Source organism: Megascapheus bottae, chromosome X (assembly GCF_031878675.1).
Source record: "Megascapheus bottae isolate mThoBot1 chromosome X, mThoBot2.hap1, whole genome shotgun sequence".
In the NCBI taxonomy this organism is placed as follows: Eukaryota; Metazoa; Chordata; class Mammalia; order Rodentia; family Geomyidae; genus Megascapheus; species Megascapheus bottae.
Window position 1 is genome coordinate 88020724 of NC_143547.1, and position 19753 is coordinate 88040476.

The 19753-nt window shown below is 43.6% G+C and overlaps 1 protein-coding gene across 1 annotated transcript in view; it reads left to right on the forward strand.

Moving 5' to 3' along the window:
- The first annotated feature begins 8235 nt into the window (after positions 1-8235).
- Positions 8236-19753, forward strand: part of Xpnpep2 (X-prolyl aminopeptidase 2) — a 31122-nt gene continuing 19604 nt past the window's right edge. Inside the window, exons 1-7 of the mRNA XM_090325821.1 lie at positions 8236-8459; positions 11104-11177; positions 13681-13791; positions 15931-15994; positions 16890-16994; positions 17226-17312; positions 18327-18473. Coding sequence (XP_090181947.1) covers positions 8411-8459; positions 11104-11177; positions 13681-13791; positions 15931-15994; positions 16890-16994; positions 17226-17312; positions 18327-18473 — 637 coding nt within the window. The 5' untranslated portion in view covers positions 8236-8410. The remainder of the gene's footprint in view (positions 8460-11103; positions 11178-13680; positions 13792-15930; positions 15995-16889; positions 16995-17225; positions 17313-18326; positions 18474-19753) is intronic.

The window sequence follows — 19753 nt, forward strand, 5'->3', positions numbered from 1 at the left end:
TACAAGATAAAGGCATACTGTTTAAATAAAGATCAGGGCAAGTCTCTCTGAAGAGGTAACATTGAATAGAAGTCAGCATGACATATTAATTTCTGGAAAAAGAATGCTCTTAATAGTAACAAAAGTTTGACAGTGCTCACCTTGGGGATAGGTATTGGCAGATGGATGTAATGGATGGTCAAAGGAACAGGAGGGTTAAATGTGTTTACAAAAGGAAGTTTGGACCAAATTGGTTTTTCCTAAAGTTCTTTTTTTAATGGTTGTGACTATTATTGTAACAAATCATATATTTATTTTCCCCAAATGTACCACTCAAAAGTTATTTTAAGCACAAGATAAGCTAAATAAAGGAAAGAATCCCACAAATTATTTCTTAGTCCTAAGGCTAAGAGTAAACATTCAATACTGGTACTGCACTATAAACAGCTGCTATCACGAGAAACAAGACAAAAGTGCAACATTAGTTACTTTTCACTTCCTAAATCTCAAAACTATCCACTTCATTTCTAGCACCATCTCCTTAGTCTCCTTACTCAGAGTGTTTCAGAGCCTTCTAATGGATCTCCCTAAAATCTCTCTTCTCATCTCTGACCTACGAATTCTATTGTGTATCTGAAGAAATTTGGGAGAGAAGAGATGCTGGGGATTGACTAGTCCAGGGGCCTTACACAAACTAAGCACACATTCTACCACTAAGCTATATCTGAGCCCTAAAGTCAACTTTTAAAAAATCTAATCCATTCTGTATTCTTAAAATTTCTTTTTATAAACTATCATAGTACCCATACTTCCTTCTTAACATTTATTGCTTCATGAGGAGCAAAGAAGCTTGATTCGTGGCTTTGCACACTCCCTGGGCTTTTTTTTTTAATGGCTGGCACTCTACCACTTGAGACACACTTGGAGCAAAGTGGGAGGCAAATTATCAAGAGAGGCTTGATAAATGGAGATGTCAAACACATAATGAGAGAAAGGAAGATCTGCTGAGGCCTGAAGTTGAGGTTATCGGAAGAGAAGAGGAGAAAAGTTGAATGAAGAATAAGAGACTGTACTGAGAGAATGGGAAGTTGGAATTCAGTAGGTCAGAGGACAGCAATCCCAGGCAATGACCAGGCTTGAGACGCTGCTTAAGGTATTAGGGTTGAGAAGGAGTAGAGAAGAAAGGGCTAGGGATAGATATTAGACAAGTCATCGGCAGGAACCTTAATGTCACCCAGGATAATGGTGGATGTCAGGGAGCACCGAGATCTCATTACTATGGTCTTCCTTATGACTGGAGAAGCCTTGAAAGGCATATGATAAGATCTGTAATCAGATCCTGCAACTAGAGGAGTGAGAGGGAGAGTTCATCTAGCTAAGATATCAGACAGGTCACTGCCAGATTAAGTGAATCTTGAGGTGAGACTAAAGGAGAAATTTGTAGGGCCAAGAGAACAAGGAAGGATATGTTCCAGGTGGAGTGAAAAAAAATAAACTAAGAAAAGACTTGTACTAGAGGTGTGGCATTGAAAAGGACAGAAGGGATAGTATGGCAAGAAAGAAGAAAGCAGAAAGCACAAGATGGATGAAAAATAAAGAGATCAGGCTACTCAAGACAAAAGATGGCTGGGAGAAGGCCTAAAGACCACCAAATAGAGGCTTGAGTGAAATCAGCTAGAACCTTGGCAAGCCCTAACTGTGCTTGAGTCATGCCTCCTTGCACAGTTCAGGGTCCTCGAGGTGACAGCACAGATTTGGAGCGTGCCTGGCTGAGCGTAAGTCTTAGCTGGAGCTCAGGATCTGACTCAGCCTCTGACCAGAGAACAGAACCCAGCCAAATGGCCCACAGAGTCTCCCTAAGTTTCTGGAACATAATCAACAACTTAGTCCATAAGGAGGAGGAGGAGAACAAGTAGGAGTTGAAGAATAACAGAAAGAGGAAAGAAGAGGAGCCAGGAATAGAGAAGAAGTTTCTCATTCCATTGACCAACTGTGGTAAAGGGACAATCAGGCCTCCTTGTGAGAGGATAGACTTCTGCTGCCTGGCTGTCTGGATGGGGAGGGAATGGGTCCCAAACTACCAAAGACCAACTTTCTTAAAATAAAATCATGTGACCACTGACCACTACACACATACACACACACACACACACACACACACACACACACACACACACGAGAGAGAGAGAGAGAGAGAGAGAGAGAGAGACAGAGACAGAGACAGAGACAGAGAGAGAGACAGAGACAGAGACAGAGAGAGAGGAAGAGAGACAGAGGAAGAGGAAGAGAGACAGAGAGGAGGAGGATGAGAGGAACGGGGGAGGGGGAGGGGGGAGGGAGGGGGAGGGGAGCAGCAGCACCATATCCAGGACTTGACATTTGCTAGACAAGCGCTCTATCACTGAGCTATATCTCCATTCCTCTTTCTTTCTTTCTTTCTTTCTTTCTTTCTTTCTTTCTTTCTTTCTTTCTTTCTTTCTTTCTTTCTTCCTTTGTTGCAAGAATTTGTGACAGGGTCGGACTAATTTGCCCAGATCAGCCTTAAATTGATGATCCACTGGAATATTAGGAGTGGGGGTGCCACTGTGTCCAGCAGCAGGAAGCTTCCATCCAGTGAGGAGGTATGATAGAAGGTACAACCATGAGGACCACAGCAGCTTTCTGGAACTGGAAAATCACTACCACCTGCCATTCACGACACTACTGTCAGGAGGGGGGTGGAGAGGCTGTGCCACATACTGTTGGAGTTGAATGTCAACTCCAACAAACTGCTGTTGATCCCATTATGTTCAGGTAGCTTTGTCCTGAATGCTTTGGTGAATCCAAATATCTGTAAAAGCAAGGTCTTGCTATCCAGGATGAATGACCTAAGAAGGAAAAGTCAAAGAAAGTAAGGGCTTAATGAGAGGCCTATAAAATATAGGTGAAAACAAAATGTTACAAGAGCCCCTGAGACGAGGGTTATGAATTTGAGGTGGTCTGGGGCTTGGTGTATGTAGTGACTCAAACTAGACTTTGGTGGATGGAGAGAATATGAACAAAAAGAAAGGGATCACGGAATGTATTAAGGATGAAGGCTTTGGCCGCTAAGATGCAGACATTGAAGCCATGGAAACCATGGCTTTGTAGTACATAGAGTAAGAGCCATGGAGAAGCTTCTGCTAGAAATAGCAGTGAAGACTAATGGAAGGAACAGACCCATGTCTGAGTTCCAGTTCTACCACAAGGTCATCTTGGACCTAGGCAAAGCTCCTAGTCTATATTCTCCTCTGCCAGTTAGAACTCCGATCGTCTCTGAATGTGGCTAAGCAACACAACGGAAAAGGAGGAGACACCAAGAGAAAAGGTGCTAGCATTGTCCAAAAAGAAATGTACTCATGGCTATGAATATGGCTTAGTGGTAGAGTGCTTGCGTAGCATTCCTGAAGCCCTGGATTCAATTCCTCAGTACAACATAAACAGAAGAAGCCAGAAGTGGTGCTGTGGCTCAAGTGATACAGTGCTAAATTTGAGCAAAAGAAGCTCAGGAACATCATTCAAGCCCTGAGTTTAAGCCTCAGAACTGAGGAAAGAAAGAAATGTACTTATTACCTGACATGTAACTGTCACCCCTCTGTACATCACCTTTATAATAACAATTCTATTTTTTTTTTAAAAAAGAAACACTATGCAAGAAGGAAAAGGGATTGGAAACTGGGGTCACATGTCATGCCCCAAAAGCAAAGGTTCTCCGAGGTCACATCATCAGTTAGGCCTAAAGTACATTACCTCGAAGGCCCCTTGCCACCTGCAGAACTGTAAGACCTTGGGGATCCTCTTACAGATTCCGTCTTCACTGAGCTATTCCAGCGAAGTTCCACTGGATCTCTGATTGTCCCATACCACAGCTCTCTTAAGCTATGGTGCTGTCCAAATGTGCTTTTTTTCCTCCGGCTGCCCCTGATATTGTTCTCACCATCTGTCCAAAGGCTAGAGGGTTCCATATGCCTACAGTGTCATTTCTGGGCCACTATTGCCAACATTCATGGCCTCTTGATCCTTACCTCCTTCTTCCTGGGCTTACCCCCTCCAGTTCTTCTGGCCCAGGGTCTCCCACAGGAGAGCAACTGTGGTCCTGGTGTTAGAGCTCCGTGCTTGCTCACTTTACATGCCTTTTCTCACTGATATATCTAATGGGTTGCTGTTTTTTTTTTAAACTATGTTTTGTCAGTTGTGGTGCTTGGACTCTGGGCCTGAGTGTTCAGCTCAAGGCTACTACCCTACCCCTTGAGCTACTGCACCACTTCCGGTTTTCTAGAGGTTAATTGGAGTCTCAGGGATTTTAGTGCCCAGGCTGACTTTGAATTCTGATCCTCAAATCTCAGTCTCCTGAGTAGCTCAGATTATAGGTGTGAGCCACCGCACCTGGCATTAAAACTTTTTATTAGCATATATTGGTTGTACAACAAAATGAAATTAATGGTGACACTTAGAGGTGGAAAGACACAGGAACTCAGTTGCTCTATTCCAAAGGAAATCCAGAGCAAAAGTCAGGATGACAAGCCTTGTGTGGACTCAAGATCAAAAGAAAAGATAAAGCCTGCATCAGTGGCTCACACCTATAATCCTAGCTAATCGGGAGGCTGAGATCTGAGGATTGCAGCTCAAAGTCAGCCCCGGCAGGAAAGTCCCTGGGGCTCTTATCTCCAATTAACCACCAGAAAACTGGAAGTGGTGCTGTGGCTCAAGGGGTAGGGTGGTAGCCTTGAACTCAAGAGCTCAAGAACAGTGCCAAGACCCAGAGTTTAAGCCCATGACTGACAAAAAGAATAAAAATAAAAACATGGAGAGGAGAAACCCTGAAAATCAATGTCTCCCCTTTCAGAATTTGACCTTTAAAAGTGAGAGGCAGAAAAGGTTAACTTGCCTTCGTGTGCCACAGTGAAATTGCAATGATTCATAGGCCTTCCAAGCAAGTCTGTTACAAGAACCTGTGGCCATTTACCCTGCTTATTCCAAATCATTCCTTTGGCTTCAGGCTTGTTGCCAACTTGAGTTCAAGTCCCCAAACTGATGAGCATGGTTTTGAGATAAGGAGATAAGGGAGGAGCTGAAGTCACCATCCTCACCAGGGCCAAAGCAAGGACCCAGGGGAGGGAACTGGAGGAGAGAGCCCTGTGTAGAGACCATCCCTAGGCAGAGGTCAGATCATGGGGGAGGGCTGTTTGAATTCTTTGTCTCAAAGTCCTGTGCACACGGGGGCCCCCACCCCGCTGAGCTTGACTTATATTAACTGCCATTTCAGCAGTGTTTGATGCCAAGGACAGTGAGGACAAGGTGCACATGAGACTTGCTTAGGTTCAAGTTATACATTTGTACTAATAAACACTTATAAACATTTAGCTTTTACTTTCTATCAGGAATGTTGTAGGAGCTTCCTAAGTATGAACCACTTAATCCTCATCACATCTCTGACACCTGAATATGAGTGTGCCCCACTTGAAAACCAAAAAACCTGAGGGCTCAAAGAGGTGAAGTCAGCTTTCAAGACCATGCAGTTGAATGGAGACAGAACTGGCATTGAAATGCAGGCAGTCTTGTCCTTGGAGCCTTTTTTAAGCATCCCTTCTCTGCCTGACCCCAACGGTTCTATTTCCTTGCCATTTGGGAGGGTGAATACAGTTGAGATGCAGGGCAAGGGCCTTTGAAGAAACAGTCCCTCAGTCCACTGAGCTCTGTGAATAACCTTATCATCAGTCCTGGAAGAGGTGGGAAAGTGTAGACAGGGCAAAGACAAGTTTCAGCAGTCACAAAATGACAACAGAGCTCATAGTCTGTGAGATAAGGCTCAGAGCTTCTGTCTTCTGCTTTTATTTCTGAAAGTAAAGTTCGCAAAACGTCCTCACTCATTTTGACTCTTCCCTGTCATGGAGTTCCATAAAGGTCCCCTTTCCCTCTATAAAACTTTTATTTTTCTTCGGTGGTTGTTTAAAACTGTCTGGAATTCATTACAAATAAGGACAAATATATTGAAAATGAAATCAAAGCCAGACGTGGCAGTAATGCCTATAATCCAAGCACCCAGGAGGTTGAGACAAATGGCAAATGGATGGCAAGTTCAAGGCTAGACTGGACTATATAGCTAGTACAAGGCCACATTGGACTTCATAATTTGACTCTCTTTCAAAAACTAACAAGTAGGATTTAGAGCTATAACTCAAAGGTTTGAGTTTCTCCTGCTGGAACTTCTTCCATTTTGAGTGATATCCCTTGATTCCTTGAAATCTAAGTGCCTATGTGACATTTCCCCTACCCCCAGCTGGATATGACTGTCCCTAAGTAGCTTGGACTTTTCAGCATACAGAATGTGCAGCTGAGGAGAATTCAAAGGCTCTCAAAGGAAGGGCTGATGGCATCTTTCAAGGCAGGTATACACACTTTCTAGCAGCTTCAAGACTGTTAGCTCATTCTGTAACACTGCAAAAAGGTAAACAAATAGACATATAAGTAAATAGGAATGGACTATGTACCTCTACCCTCTGTCTAGGTAAGAATCCATGCACTGGGTCTTTTTGCCTCTTGGAAACAGTCCAGCCTGAGCTCCTAGGAACCCAAAGGTTCTAGACACTGAGTTGGAATTGGTATTGCATGGTGCTCTGTAACACAGCTGAGTAGAGGGACAATGCTGATCTTAGCTTCTCCACTTCCATCACAGACAGCCATGCTGCTTAGGAGCAACCCACACTACAAGACATCCAAGTACCTGTTCTAGAAGCTACTGCAAGAAGCCATCTCCAACTAACTACATTGCTTGGAGCCTCCAAATTCTTCTTGCTGGAACTTCTTCCATTTTTAGTGATATCCCTTGACTCCTTGAAACCTAAGTGCCTGTGTGACATTCCCACCCCCCTTTAGGAGCATAAAGATGTGAAGATAGAACAGGGGGTAACGATGTGAAAATAATAACAATGAATATGATGTGAAGATACTAGAATAATGAATATGATGTGAATACTAAATGGATATGATGTGAAAATAAAAATATAGTGAATAAGATTAGAATGAAAAACAATGGAATGAAATAGAGCTAAAATACTTAAAGAAATATATTGTCAATGCCAACTTGTATCTAAGGGCATGTGGCCATAACAGATAAAACTGCTAGAAGAGGGTGTATGGCAATAACCATGGAAACCACCAGCACCCAGGCACACAGATAGAATAATTGTGAATGGCTAAGTGTCCAGACACCTGGCCATAGGAAATAGATTAAGACACCAGTGCACTCCAATCTGAAAGAGACTTTTCTGGGCCCTAACCAGTCCGAATCAAGCAAGAAGGAGTTTGGGCCAGAGAGGAACAGCCACGGACCACTATAAGCCAAGGACTCAGAAAGAGAGGCAGCATTTCTGCTGGCCTTAACGGAGACTGTGTTTGAGGATCTTTGGCCTGCAGAAGCCGCTCCTTGCCCTAGAGAACTGATGAGGACCAAGACTCGTGTAGCCCCGGAGCTCATGCCCTGACAGGACGGGGAACTGCACCTAACAACTGATGGGCAGGCCCTGTTCGACTTTGGGACTAAGAGATATCGGAGAGGTGAGTCCAGCAGATATGCTGGATAGGCAGGATAGAATTAGGCAAATTAGGACTAGAATATAACAACTAGGATATAGTGTTCACTCTGATAATCTATGTTAAATCAATAAACTATGTTGCATCATATTACCTTCCTGTTGGTTAATTACTTCATCTGCTCATGAACCCCCACCCCCCAAGCCAGGTATGACTGTCCCTAAGTAGCCTGGACTTCACAGCATAAAGAATGTGCAGCTGAGAAGAATTCAAAGGCTCTCAAAGGAAGGACTAATGACATCTTTCAAGGTAGACTCTCCAGGGGGAACTCTCACCAGCTCAAGAACATAACTTCCTCAAAGGGTGCAGAAAGAGAGGTCCCTGGCTTTTCCCTCTGGGACAACCATCTCAGAGAAGGAGGGTCAAATATTCCTTCCAAAGCAAAACTAGAGCTGAACCCAGTGCTTTGTGTTGGGGAACTAATGGGAAAACAGCTTGCTGGAGGGAGGGGGACCGAATCCAGGAATGGCCAGAGCAGGGCTGCTGAATGGGGGCTGGGAGAAGCAGGCTGATTGAGACCAGCTGTTGCTTCTCAGTCAGTCTCCAAGGTCCTTGGACTCTGCCCTGGGGCGGGCTCACGCCCTATCCTAGAAGCCTGCACCGGTTGTCTGGGAAGCCCAAGGCTCTTCCGCCCACTGGGATTCTCTGAGCCCTTCGGAACGGAAGAGGAAAGGGAGACACCTCCGTCCGATCCACAGCCCTGACCACTGTCTCCTCCTGCTCAGGAAAAGCCTGGAGGAAGAGACCAGAGAAACAGCCCTGTCCTCGCTCTCCAAAGCCATCTAACCCTATCCACTCAGCGTTGGCCTCTGGAAATCCCATGGCTCTGGCTCAATGGAGCTGCTGTCCCTGGCTTATCCTTCTCTGGGGTATGTACATCTTGGCCTGTCCTAGAGGCCAGCTCTGGCCTTTTCCTCCAGGGCTCATCAAGGGTTGGATTGAGGGCTAGAACCTAGGTTCTCTTTCTTGTGGTTACCTAGTCTGTCTTGGTATGCAGCCTCTGCAGGGACCATCTTCAGGTTCTTTAAGACCCAAGTTAAATCTTGGGTGGTGTCTTTCTGTTCCTTTCAGTTACTGATAAAATCATTGTGGTACTGGTAGGAAGAGTGACAAAGGCTTTATTAGAGATAACAGGGCCCTGGAGCATGAAGAACAGGTGGAGCTCATCTTTGAACTTGTCAGAGCACCCTGAGGAAATATTTCTAAACCAAGAGTAGCATGAGGAGCCTGGAACATGGGAAGTGAGTTTGAGGAATCATCCAGAGCAAGGAGTTTCCTGCTAAACTGATTGGGTGGTGCAAGAGCCAAGATGATCAGATAGCTAGGGTAGAGGGTAGAGCATGTGATCAGATAGTAGGAGGGATAGGTTAGATATGGGAGAGGGAGATCGAGTCTAAACTAAGCAATGAAGTCATATAGAGACTAAGACTGATACTGAAGGCCAAGGTCAAGACCTTGTTAAGAAAAGGGTGGAGAAGCCTATCTCAAGTCCCATCACAAGGAGCCTTTGAGGAGGACCCTGGTGGCTCCTGCCTGTATTCCCGGCTGTTCTGGTGGTTGACATCTGAGGATGGCAGTTCTGAGCCAGCCCAAGCAGTAAAGTTTGTCACTCTTGTCTCCAATAAACTACTCAAAACAGGTTGGAAGTGATGTTGTGGCTCAAGTAGTAGAGTGCTAGCCTTGAACACAAGGAGGCTCAGAGACAGTGCCCAGTCCCTGAGTGCTTGAGCCCTAGGACTGGCACACACACACACACAAAAACCACAGAGAAAAACATTTTCTTAGTGAATATTGGACTACTATATCCAAATTTGATGTCGAGCCCAAAGTGGCAATTAGGTCTCCATATACTATCCCTTCTATGGCAACTTCCTTTCCATGCCCACCTCACATAGATAGCAGACTAGGAGTATGGAAAGGGTACCCACTCCTTTTCATTGAACCTAGGGCTTGGTGCATACTAGGCAATTGTCTACCACCAAGGTACATTCCCAGCTTCTACTTTTTATATTTCTTTGACCTGGTTTCAAATACTTATTCAATCATTAATTTGCTTTGCAGAAACTTTGGCAAATTAACAAATTACCAGGCTTTAGCTTCTTCCTCTGTGCAAAGTAAATAATAATTTGTATCTCTTAGAGTTGAGTTATTGCAAGTACTAAATGAGATATTGTTGTATGTCACTTAGCAATGGGGATACATTCTCTGAAACATGTCATTAGGCATAACTATTGTCACACAAATATGGTGGAGTGGATTTCTGAAAACTAAGATGGCTGTGATGTCATTAGGTTGGTCATTATAGGACCACAGTGATATATGCTGATCTTTGTTGACTGTAATTGTGTGTGCCATATGGATCAATAGTAATCTTAGCTACTCAGGAGACTGAGATATAAGGATCTTGATTTGAAGTCATCTGGGAAAGGAAAATCTGTGAGACTCATCTCTAATTACCAAAAGAAGCTGGAAATGGAGGTGTGGCTGAAGTGTTAGAGCATCAGACTTGAGCAAAGAAGATAAGGGATAACATCCAGGATCAGAGTTCAACCCTAGCACTGGCAGAAAATAATTGTTTAAAAAAATAGACCTCTAGCCAGCCACTTGTAATCCTAGCTACTCAGGAGGCTGAGATCTGAGGATCACGGTTCAAAGCCTGCCCAGGAACTAAAGACTGTGAGACTCTTGTCTCCAATTAACCACTAGAAAACTGGAAGTGGGTCTGTGGCTCAAGGGGAAGGAAGGGTAGCCTAGAGCTGAAGAGCTCAGGGACAATGCCCAGGTCCAGAGTTCAAGTCCTACAAACAACAAAAAAGGCACATGTGAGCCTTGAATTTAAGTAAACCGTGTGTGTGTGTGTGTGTGTGTGTGTGTGTGTGTGTGTGTGTGTAATCTAATTATATATATACATATATATATATTTAGTGGATCCTCTAGAACATTTCAAAGAATATATGATTTAAAATTTTTCATTTAGGGCCGGAAGCCTGGCCCAGTTGTAAAGTGTTCACCTAGCATGCACAAAGTCCTGGGTTCAATTCCTTGGTATCACATATAAAGAAAAAGCTGGAAGTGGCACTGTGCCTCAAGTGGTAGAGCGCTAGCCTTGAGCAAAAAGTGTCCAAGGTCAGTGCCCAGGCCCTGAGTTCAAGCCCCAGGACTGGAAAAAAAAATAATTCATACCCAATGTTTCTACTTCCATAGACCCTGAAAAGACCCAATTAGATTTGAAGGAAAATTAATTGATGTGCTGACCACTAAAACCTGTCCAAAAGTAGCAATCACTTGTTGATATAACTAGTTACTTTGATTGTGCCACAGGGTGCCATCCAATTCAGCTTGATTTCAGCCTGAAATGTGATTATTTTTGTCCTCAAGTAGAGTTGACCAGCGTGGTGTCTTTCGAAGGATAGAGTCTCTGCAGGGTGGAGGAGGGGAGTGAAGGAGAATGTCCCTGCATTTTGAGAAATCTCTGGTTCCTAAATAGCTCTGGATTTTTCTCCTGGTTTCTAGCTTATGCCTGGAGTCACCCAAAGCCTATAAACCTTGGAAGAGAGGATGTGAGAGACTGTTCAACCAACCCTCCGGTGAGACTCCATCCCTATGTGGCTCTACCCTATGGTCTTCTCCCATTGGCTTGGTTGCTAGCACTTCCAACTATAGTCTTTCTCTTGATTCCACACTGGAAAGTGCTCTCTCGCTCTCGCTCTCTCTCCCTCTCTCTCTCTCTCTCTCTCTCTCTCTCTCTCTCTCTCTCTCTCTCTCTCTCTCTCTCTCTCTCTCTCTCTTTCTTTTTCTTTCTTTCTTTCTTATTTTGCCATTCCTGGGGCTTGAGCTCAGGGCTTCAGCATTATCCTTGGGCTTTCTCAAAGCTAGCATTCTACCACTTGAATCATAGCACCACTTCTGCCTTTTTTTTCTATGTATGTGGTGCTGAGGAATTGAGCCTGGGTCTTTGTGCATGCTAGGTAAGCACTCTTTCCACTAGGCCAAACTCCCAGCCCTGGAAAGCCCTATTTCTTATGAGCATCCCTCCAGAACACTCTGCAGGGTCTCAGGTGTCCAACATACCCTTCAGCTCTCTATGGATCCCTAGCCTCCCTCTCACTCTTCCTAACAGCCTGCTGTTTACTTCTACCCTGACTTGGACCTGGAAAACACCCAGCTAGAGGGAAGAAAAATAAAGGGGTGGGGAGGTCCCTACTGGCCTTTGATGAGTTAAGCAGAGGAAAGGAGGAGGTAGAAGAAAAGAAAATAGAAATTTTAGAAAAATATCTAAGAGTGAAGCACAGAGAAGATGAGGGAGGAAGTCAAGGGACTAGAAGAGACAATGGAGGGGCCAGACGGGGGACCTAGGGTGTGAAAGCCAAAAGGCCTGAAGATTGAAACCAACTGAATGATGTCTGGTGGCCAGCTTCCTAGCTGGGGACTCATAAATTCTTTGTATAGCTAAACTAGAGCTAAAGGACTTCTCCAGGCAAGGGTGTGCCAAGAAGTGTGATGAGTGGGCATGTATAACCCATTTTATAGGTGGGTAGGCAAACCACCTTGCTTTTTAAAAGTTAGTTTGCATTAATTATAGGGAGTTGGATTCCATTGTTACATTTCCCCATATGTTTACAATGTATTCCAATTTCATCCCCTCCTATGGATTTCCTTGCTCCCTTTTACTTTTCTCAAAGCAATTTCAACAGGTTTCATTGTTCTGGTTCATAGTTACACATAATCCATTTCAACCTTATTCAGCCTCTTTCATCCTCCATACTAGCCCCTTTCCTGCTAGTACCCCGTCTTGACACCCAGAAAACCTATTTCTTTTTTCCTATCCACTCTAACCTCTTCCTACCATCACTTTCATATGAATACAAATCTAGATATCTTGTTGAATAGAAAGCCAATCATTACAAATACAAAACATGGTTTTCCTTGTAAAGCTGAAGAGTCTTTTAAAGAAATACTTGGCTTGGAGAGGATAGCTCTCTAGACAACTGCTGGGGTATTGGGGAGGGGGTATATTCATGTACCCTTCTCTGTCATTTGGTACAAACAGGTGGCAACCTGAGAAGGAACCCACAAAGGAGGTTTCCAGACCGAATGTTAGACACTTGTTTGGTTACATTTGAATTTAAAATAATAAATAATATTTTACTTTAAGAATGTTTCAAATGACAAGCCAGGTGCCGAGGGCTCATGCCTGTAATCCTAAAATATTCTGGAGGCTGAGATCTGAGGATTGGAATTTAAAGCCAGCCTGAGTAAGAAAGACTGTGAGATTTATCTCCAATAAACTACTCAAATAAGTTGCAGAAGTTCCAGAAGTTGCACTGTGGCTCACATGGTAGAGCACTAGCCTTGAGCACAAAGAGGCTCAGGAATAGTGTCCAGGCCCTGAGTTCAAGCCCCAGGAACAGCAAATATATACATACATACATACATACATACATACATACATACATACATACATACATTCATATCCCAAATTGTACATGAGACATACCCAGAATAAAAGAGTATTCATTGTTAATCTGAAAGTTCAATGTAGCTGGATAGCATACTATTTTTTTTGCCAGTCCTGGGCTTGAGCTCAGGGCCTGAGCACTGTCCTTGGACTTTCTCAAGGCTGGAGCTCTACCACTTGAGCCTCAGCACCACTTCCAGCTTTTTTTTCTATGTATGTGGTGCCGAGAAATTGAACCCGGGTCTTCGTGCATGCTAGGCAAGCACTCTACACTAGGCCAAATTCCCGGCCCCAGCATACTATATTTTTATTTGCTAACTGTACCCCAAGGTATCAAAAAAGAGAATGTCCTCATGACTTGGCCCAGTACCAGTGTTCAGATTCCTGAGGTTCTCACCCACACTCCCATCCCACACTCAGATCCCATTACTGACTCAAAAGATTCTTCTAACTTTTCAACACTTCCCTCTGGGTTTAGCCCAGGCATCTTGATTACAGACTAAGCAATAACATCAGCTGCCACCCTACCTTTCCTTATAAGAGGCTGGTGGCTCTTCTGGAGGTAAGGGGACTAGGCCTCATTTTCTCTAAACAATGTATGTGCATTTGGGTGTTTTCCTGTCATCTTTTAGCACCTCCCAGTTACTGCGGTCAATACTACAGCACAGCTCACCGCTCTCCGCCAGCAGATACAGGCCTGGAATCTCTCTGCCTACATCATCCCAGACACAGATGCACACATGGTAAGCAACTGCTCCTCTTCCTCTGTGCTATGCTGGGTTAACCACTAGGCGTGGGCCACAAATAGAAGGCAGTACAGACTCAGAAGATGAAAGCAAAGAAAGCATTTCACAGTTAAAGGGACCAAAGTAGAGACCTTGAACGTGGCAGTTTGTTTCTGTTTGATTGTACTGGGGTTTGAATTGTTTATTTTTTTAACTTGCTAGACAAGTACTCTACGATTAAGATTTAAGCCATGCCTTAATGTCTTGTGTTTTTGCCCAAGGCCAGCCTCAGACTTCCATTCTCTTTGCTATGCAACACAGTAGATGGGATTATAGATGTTCACCACTATGCACGGCCTGTACATGATGGGATATTTTGTGTGTACAGGTCCTGGGGCTTAAACTTAGGACTTAGGCACTGTCCCTTACTCTTTTTGCTCAAGGGTAGCTCTCTACCTCTTGATCCACAGCTCCACTTACAGTTGTTTTGGCTGTTAGTTGGAGATAAGAGTCTCACATCCATTTCTGCTTGGGCTGTATTGGAACTCTGATCCTCAGATCTCAGCCTGCTGAGTAGCTAGAATTCCAAACATGAGCCAAAAGCACCTTGCCATATTATTGTTTTCTTTTTTGCCAGTACTGGGATTAAGCTCAGGGCCTGAGCACTGTCCTTGGATTTTTCTCAAGGCTAGAGCTCTACCACTTGAGCCTCAGCACCACTTCCAGCCTTTTTCTGTATATGTGGTACCAAGGAATCAAACCTGGGTCTTCGTGCATGCTAGGCAAGTACTCTACCACTAGGCAAAACTCCCCTTGTTTTCTTTTTTTTAATGATAATTTTAATGCAACTTAAATAACATATTCTGCCAGACATCAGTGGCTTATGTCTATAATCCTAGCTACTTAGGAGGCTGAGAATTGAGGGTTGCGGTTCAAAGCCAGAGAGAGCCAAGAGACTCTTATTTCCAATAAACTACTCAGAAAAAGCCAGAAGTGGCTCTGTAGCTCAAGTGGTAGAGTGCTTGTCTTGAGCAAAGGGAGGCTCAGTGAGTTACACAAGTGTGTACCCTAGTCTAATGGGATAGGCACACAATCTAAAACATACAACCATCTGAATAAGAACTACTTTCCCTAAAGTACCAATCCTTCCTTAGCAGCCCACCCTTTTCCATCACTGGCTCTATCTGCACCCTTTCCACCCACTCTACATCAAGTACCAGCCCAACTGGAAGAACAGACAGTTTAATGTCAGTTAAACTTCCTTAAAATACTTTTCCACTTGATGGGAAAGGCTAAGAACCTTAATCACATATCAGATGGTCTCTGAGATTGCTTTTTGTTGTTGCGTGGGTTTTTTTTTTTATTCTTTTGGTGGTACTGAGCTTCAAACTCAAAGCCTCATGCTCACTCAGTAGATGATACCACTGAGCCACACCTCAACTCTCCAGTTTTCCTTTTTGAAAAAGAAAATGTCAAGATGTGTGTCTTCAAGGATTATAAGTCAATTAACAGTCATCCACAGGAGACTGGCTCCAGAATCCACACAGACACTCAAATGGATGGATGTTCAACTCCCTTATAAAAATGGTGTAGTATTTGCACATAACATGTGCATACCCTTCCATTGCCTTTAAATATGTATAATACCTACTATAATGCACATTGTAAATAGTTGTCATACAGGATTATTTATTGAATAATGACAAGAAAAAGTCTATACATTTTTAGTAATTTTTAAAAATATTTTCAGCCTGTGTTTGGTGGATGCTACAGATAAGGAATCATGAGTACAGAGATCCAACTGGCCCAAAGTTTGTGATGCTCTACAGAAGTTGTTTTCAATGTACCCGATGGGCTAGTATAGACTGAAAAGGAAGAGAGGATATCTGAAGGGAAACCTGAAAGTCAAGATCCTAGATTACCCAGAATTTGCATTCTGGTTATAGGGGCCAGATTGCTTTGAAGAACAGTCTAGTGTAACCTCAAGTCCAGTGGTAGACAGTGGAGTTGAGAGTAAAATAGAATTGTCCAGAGGAAGAGAAGTTAATGGACTGAGGCAATTACAGAGGTGCCTTGTGGGACTGGTTGCAACTGACCACTCCAAAAACTGGGATATAGTTGGGTGTAGGATATAACTCTATGGTGTCCATTTCCTAGAGCGAGTACATTGGCAGACATGATGAGAGGCGTGCATGGATGACAGGCTTCACAGGAACTGCAGGTAAGAGCCATTACCTGCTACCTTTGCTTCTGTTGGGGGACCAACAAGGTCCTAGGTCCTATTTCTGCTGAAGGACCTAGCAAAAATAGTTCCTCAGCAACCAAGACCCCAAGATCTACTACAAAGAAGCCCTTTCTACTCTTGCCCTTTTCAACTTTCTCTTCTCCACCCTGAAACCATCAGGTTCTCCAGGGTACAAATCTGAGTACACTGGCCACATTTCTAAGAGTGAGGCATGCTCACTTTCCATGCTGCTTCCATAGTTAGGTCCAACCCAGCACTCCCTGGGCTCCATTTCTGACTTAGTTTCTACTTCTATATCTACCCACAAGGGATCTATTCATTCCTTCATATGATGGCTCACTAGGAGATAAGTTTTAATTTACAGGTCTTTTTATAGATATCACTTCACATAGCCAAACGAGACCCAGACCCAGAAGCTCTTAATAATGCCTCAGTTTCTGAAGAGGGTCCCACCTGGATTTCAGCCTCTTCAATGAAATCCAGGTTCTTTTGCTGATCCTTAACCATTCCTTCCTGAACATCAAGCTACATCCAGGCTTAGTGTCCTTACTAGCCATCAAGTCTCCAGACCAAGTCTCCTCTTTCCGAAGGGCACCTATATGCAATATCAGCTCTTTTCAACTCACAAAAAAACTACTTCTCCTGCTAAAAGAGTGGCTTCCTGTACAGGGCTACAACACAGAGAAGTCTCACTGCCAAGGTCCTCTTGTTAACACTACTGTCCCTCTTCCATCCAGCGGAGGCGATAAACCCTTTCTAGCAGCCCCTTGAAACATCCTCAGAGTCAGTACTCAATTTCACATCCATCAAAAAAGTCACATTCTTCACCTTCACCTTGCCCCTTAATTCCATATTTCTCTGCTCTGCCCAGGTATTGCTGTGGTGACCATGGGGAAGGCAGCTGTCTGGACTGACAGTCGGTACTGGACTCAAGCAGAGCGACAGATGGACTGCAACTGGGAACTCCATAAGGAAGGTAGAAAGCCCACATGGATTTGTGCCTCTCCCAGCATAGAATCCAGACTAGGTTTGGGAGGGCACAGGTGTGGGACTATATGCAAGGCTACACTGGGCCCATTTGTGAAGCTCTGATAATTTGCCCTCCTAGACTGATGGTAGAAACATGGAGGATTGTCACAGACAGAGACCTGGGTAGAGAAGTCCCAGGCTGGCCTTGGAGATAACCTCTGCATTTCTTGTGTTTCAGTGAGTGCTAATTCCCTTACCACCTGGATTGCTGCTGAAATTCCTACTGGAGGACGTGTAGGTGTGGATCCCTTCCTCTTCTCAGTTGGTATGTTCATCCCTGCATTCTTGGACTTGTCCAGAGAGTGTCTCAGCCTCCTAGGCAGTAAAGAAATGATCCTAAAGGTATCATTTTGAGCTGAACCCTGATGGTTCATGCCTATAATCCTAGCTGGTCAGAAGTCTGAGATCTGAGGATCATGGTTCAAAGCCAGCCCGGGCAGGAAAGTCTGTGAGATTCTTACCTACAATTAATCACCAGAAAACTGGAAGTGGAGCTGTAGCTTAAAGTGGTAGAGCCCTAACATTGAACAAAAATTGCTCAGAACAGCGCCCAGGCTCTGGGTTCATGCCCCATGACAAACAAAAAAAAAGATATTGTTTATATCCTTTTGAAATTTTGGTTGCAGAATATTTTGCAACACAGTTATATGGATGGCCTGTTAAATTGAGACCTGTAGTTGCAGACTATTTTGCTACAAAGTTACATGGATGGCCTGTTACATTGAGACCTATTAAAAAGAATGAATATAGAGTGACATCAAGGTGCATTGTACTCAGAATCTGATGCTTTCAGTTGAAACCGCTTTGTACAATTATTTAAAGATAATAATACGGATAATAGATTATGATTGTGGGCAGCTGATCAGTTCATGCCTCAAAGGTAGAAACCTCCTGAATATGTCAGGAAAGCTTCCAGCTTCCAAACTAACATTTTTACCAGCCTATCAAATATCTGGACGTCACTAAAAGTGGCATCAAATCATGGTGAAAATGATACTCAAAAAAAGGTTCACTCCCACCCATTGACACTTAAAAAAGACAAGGTTAGCCAGTTGACAGTAGAGATCATTGGGGTGAGCTCAGTACATTTAGGCTAAAAAAGTACAGAGAGAAGGATGAGGATTATATGCATTCCACGAGGACTAGACTGGGGGGAGGGGGAGGTTCAGAACAGCTGGAGCTACAGGAGTGGAGTGGTGGGGGGGGGGGGCAAAGTAAAGCAGAACTAACTTTGCTTGAACCAGTTTTCCCTAACTCCTGACTCTTCCTGTTTCTACAGCTACTTGGGACGTTTATGACCTGGCCCTTCAAAAAGCCAACAGACAGCTGGTATCCATTACCACCAATCTTGTGGACCTAGTCTGGGGATCTGAGAGGCCACCAGTACCAAGCCAACCCATTTATGCCCTACAGGAAGCATTCATAGGTGATTGAGTAAGCCCTTCCCCCTTTCCAACTTGTACCACAATGGCTCCCTCCTAATATGGATCCCCACTGCTGCTTCTTTTGACTGAAAAAGTTGTCACAGGGGTAACAACTGAATGAAATCCAAAACTTACCATGTGCCCAAATCACCTAAGAATGCTTGGCTAAAAATTTTTTTTGGTAATACTGAGGTTTGAACTTAGGATGTACAGTAGCTAGGCAAGCAGCATTTTACCATTTGAGCCATGCCCCCAGTCCTGAGGTGCTTGGTGAAAAATGCAGTTTTTAAACTTTTTCACAGAGAATCTGAGTCCATTGAGGCTCAGAACTCTGTTTGGAAAATTCTGGAATAAGTCACGTTGGGATATGAAGCATGAAATATCAGGAAGGGAGGAAAAGAGTGTCAAAGAAATGAAAAAAAACTAAAGAGGAAAGATGTGATGGGAATTGCTTCTCTGGTAGTAGAAATTAGTTTATAGGAAATCATTTGACCCTTTTTGCATCTTGTCCTTCTGCAATAAGGAATGAATTTAGTTTTGTGAGATGACTGACACGGGCAAAAGAAGTGAACAACTAAGGTAAGTCTGTGGCATAGAAGAAGATTTTGGTTTTGAATGGACCATAAAGAAAAGATAATTCACCTGGAAAAGCTGGAAAAGCTAATGTACATAACACTGACCTCAATAGCTCCATCTAAATACATCACAAGATAAGTATGCTCTAGAATTCTTTATGTGCATGTGCGCGCGCACACACACACACACACACACACACACACACACACACACACACACACACACACACACACATCATGGGGCTTCAATTCAGTGCCTGGTGCTATCTCTGACCTTTTGTGCTCAAGTTGCTCTAGGATTCTTGTAAGTAATAATAAAATCCTGACAGGAAAAAAAAAATCCTGACAGGACTAGGCTACTGAATGTGAACCAGTTTCTTGGCTGCCAACCACCCTGCCTTCCTATGAATTCTGAATAGGCCAATTCGTTTGGATTTTCAGTCACACTGGCCAATTTGAGAGGCCCCTTTTACTACATATGTACATTTCTGGTTTTGAAAGAAGTCAGAAAAGCAGAAGGGACATGTCAAAATTGTGCCTATGATGAAACCAGTAAACATTTTATCTAATTTTCTTTATCTGTTTCAATGTTCACTCTTTGTATATCTTGCCACCATTTTAGAAGAACTTGCTCTCCAAGACTGTTTTATCATAAATACAACTCATCATCTTATTCCCATAAGAAAGATCACACTTATGTCAGGAAA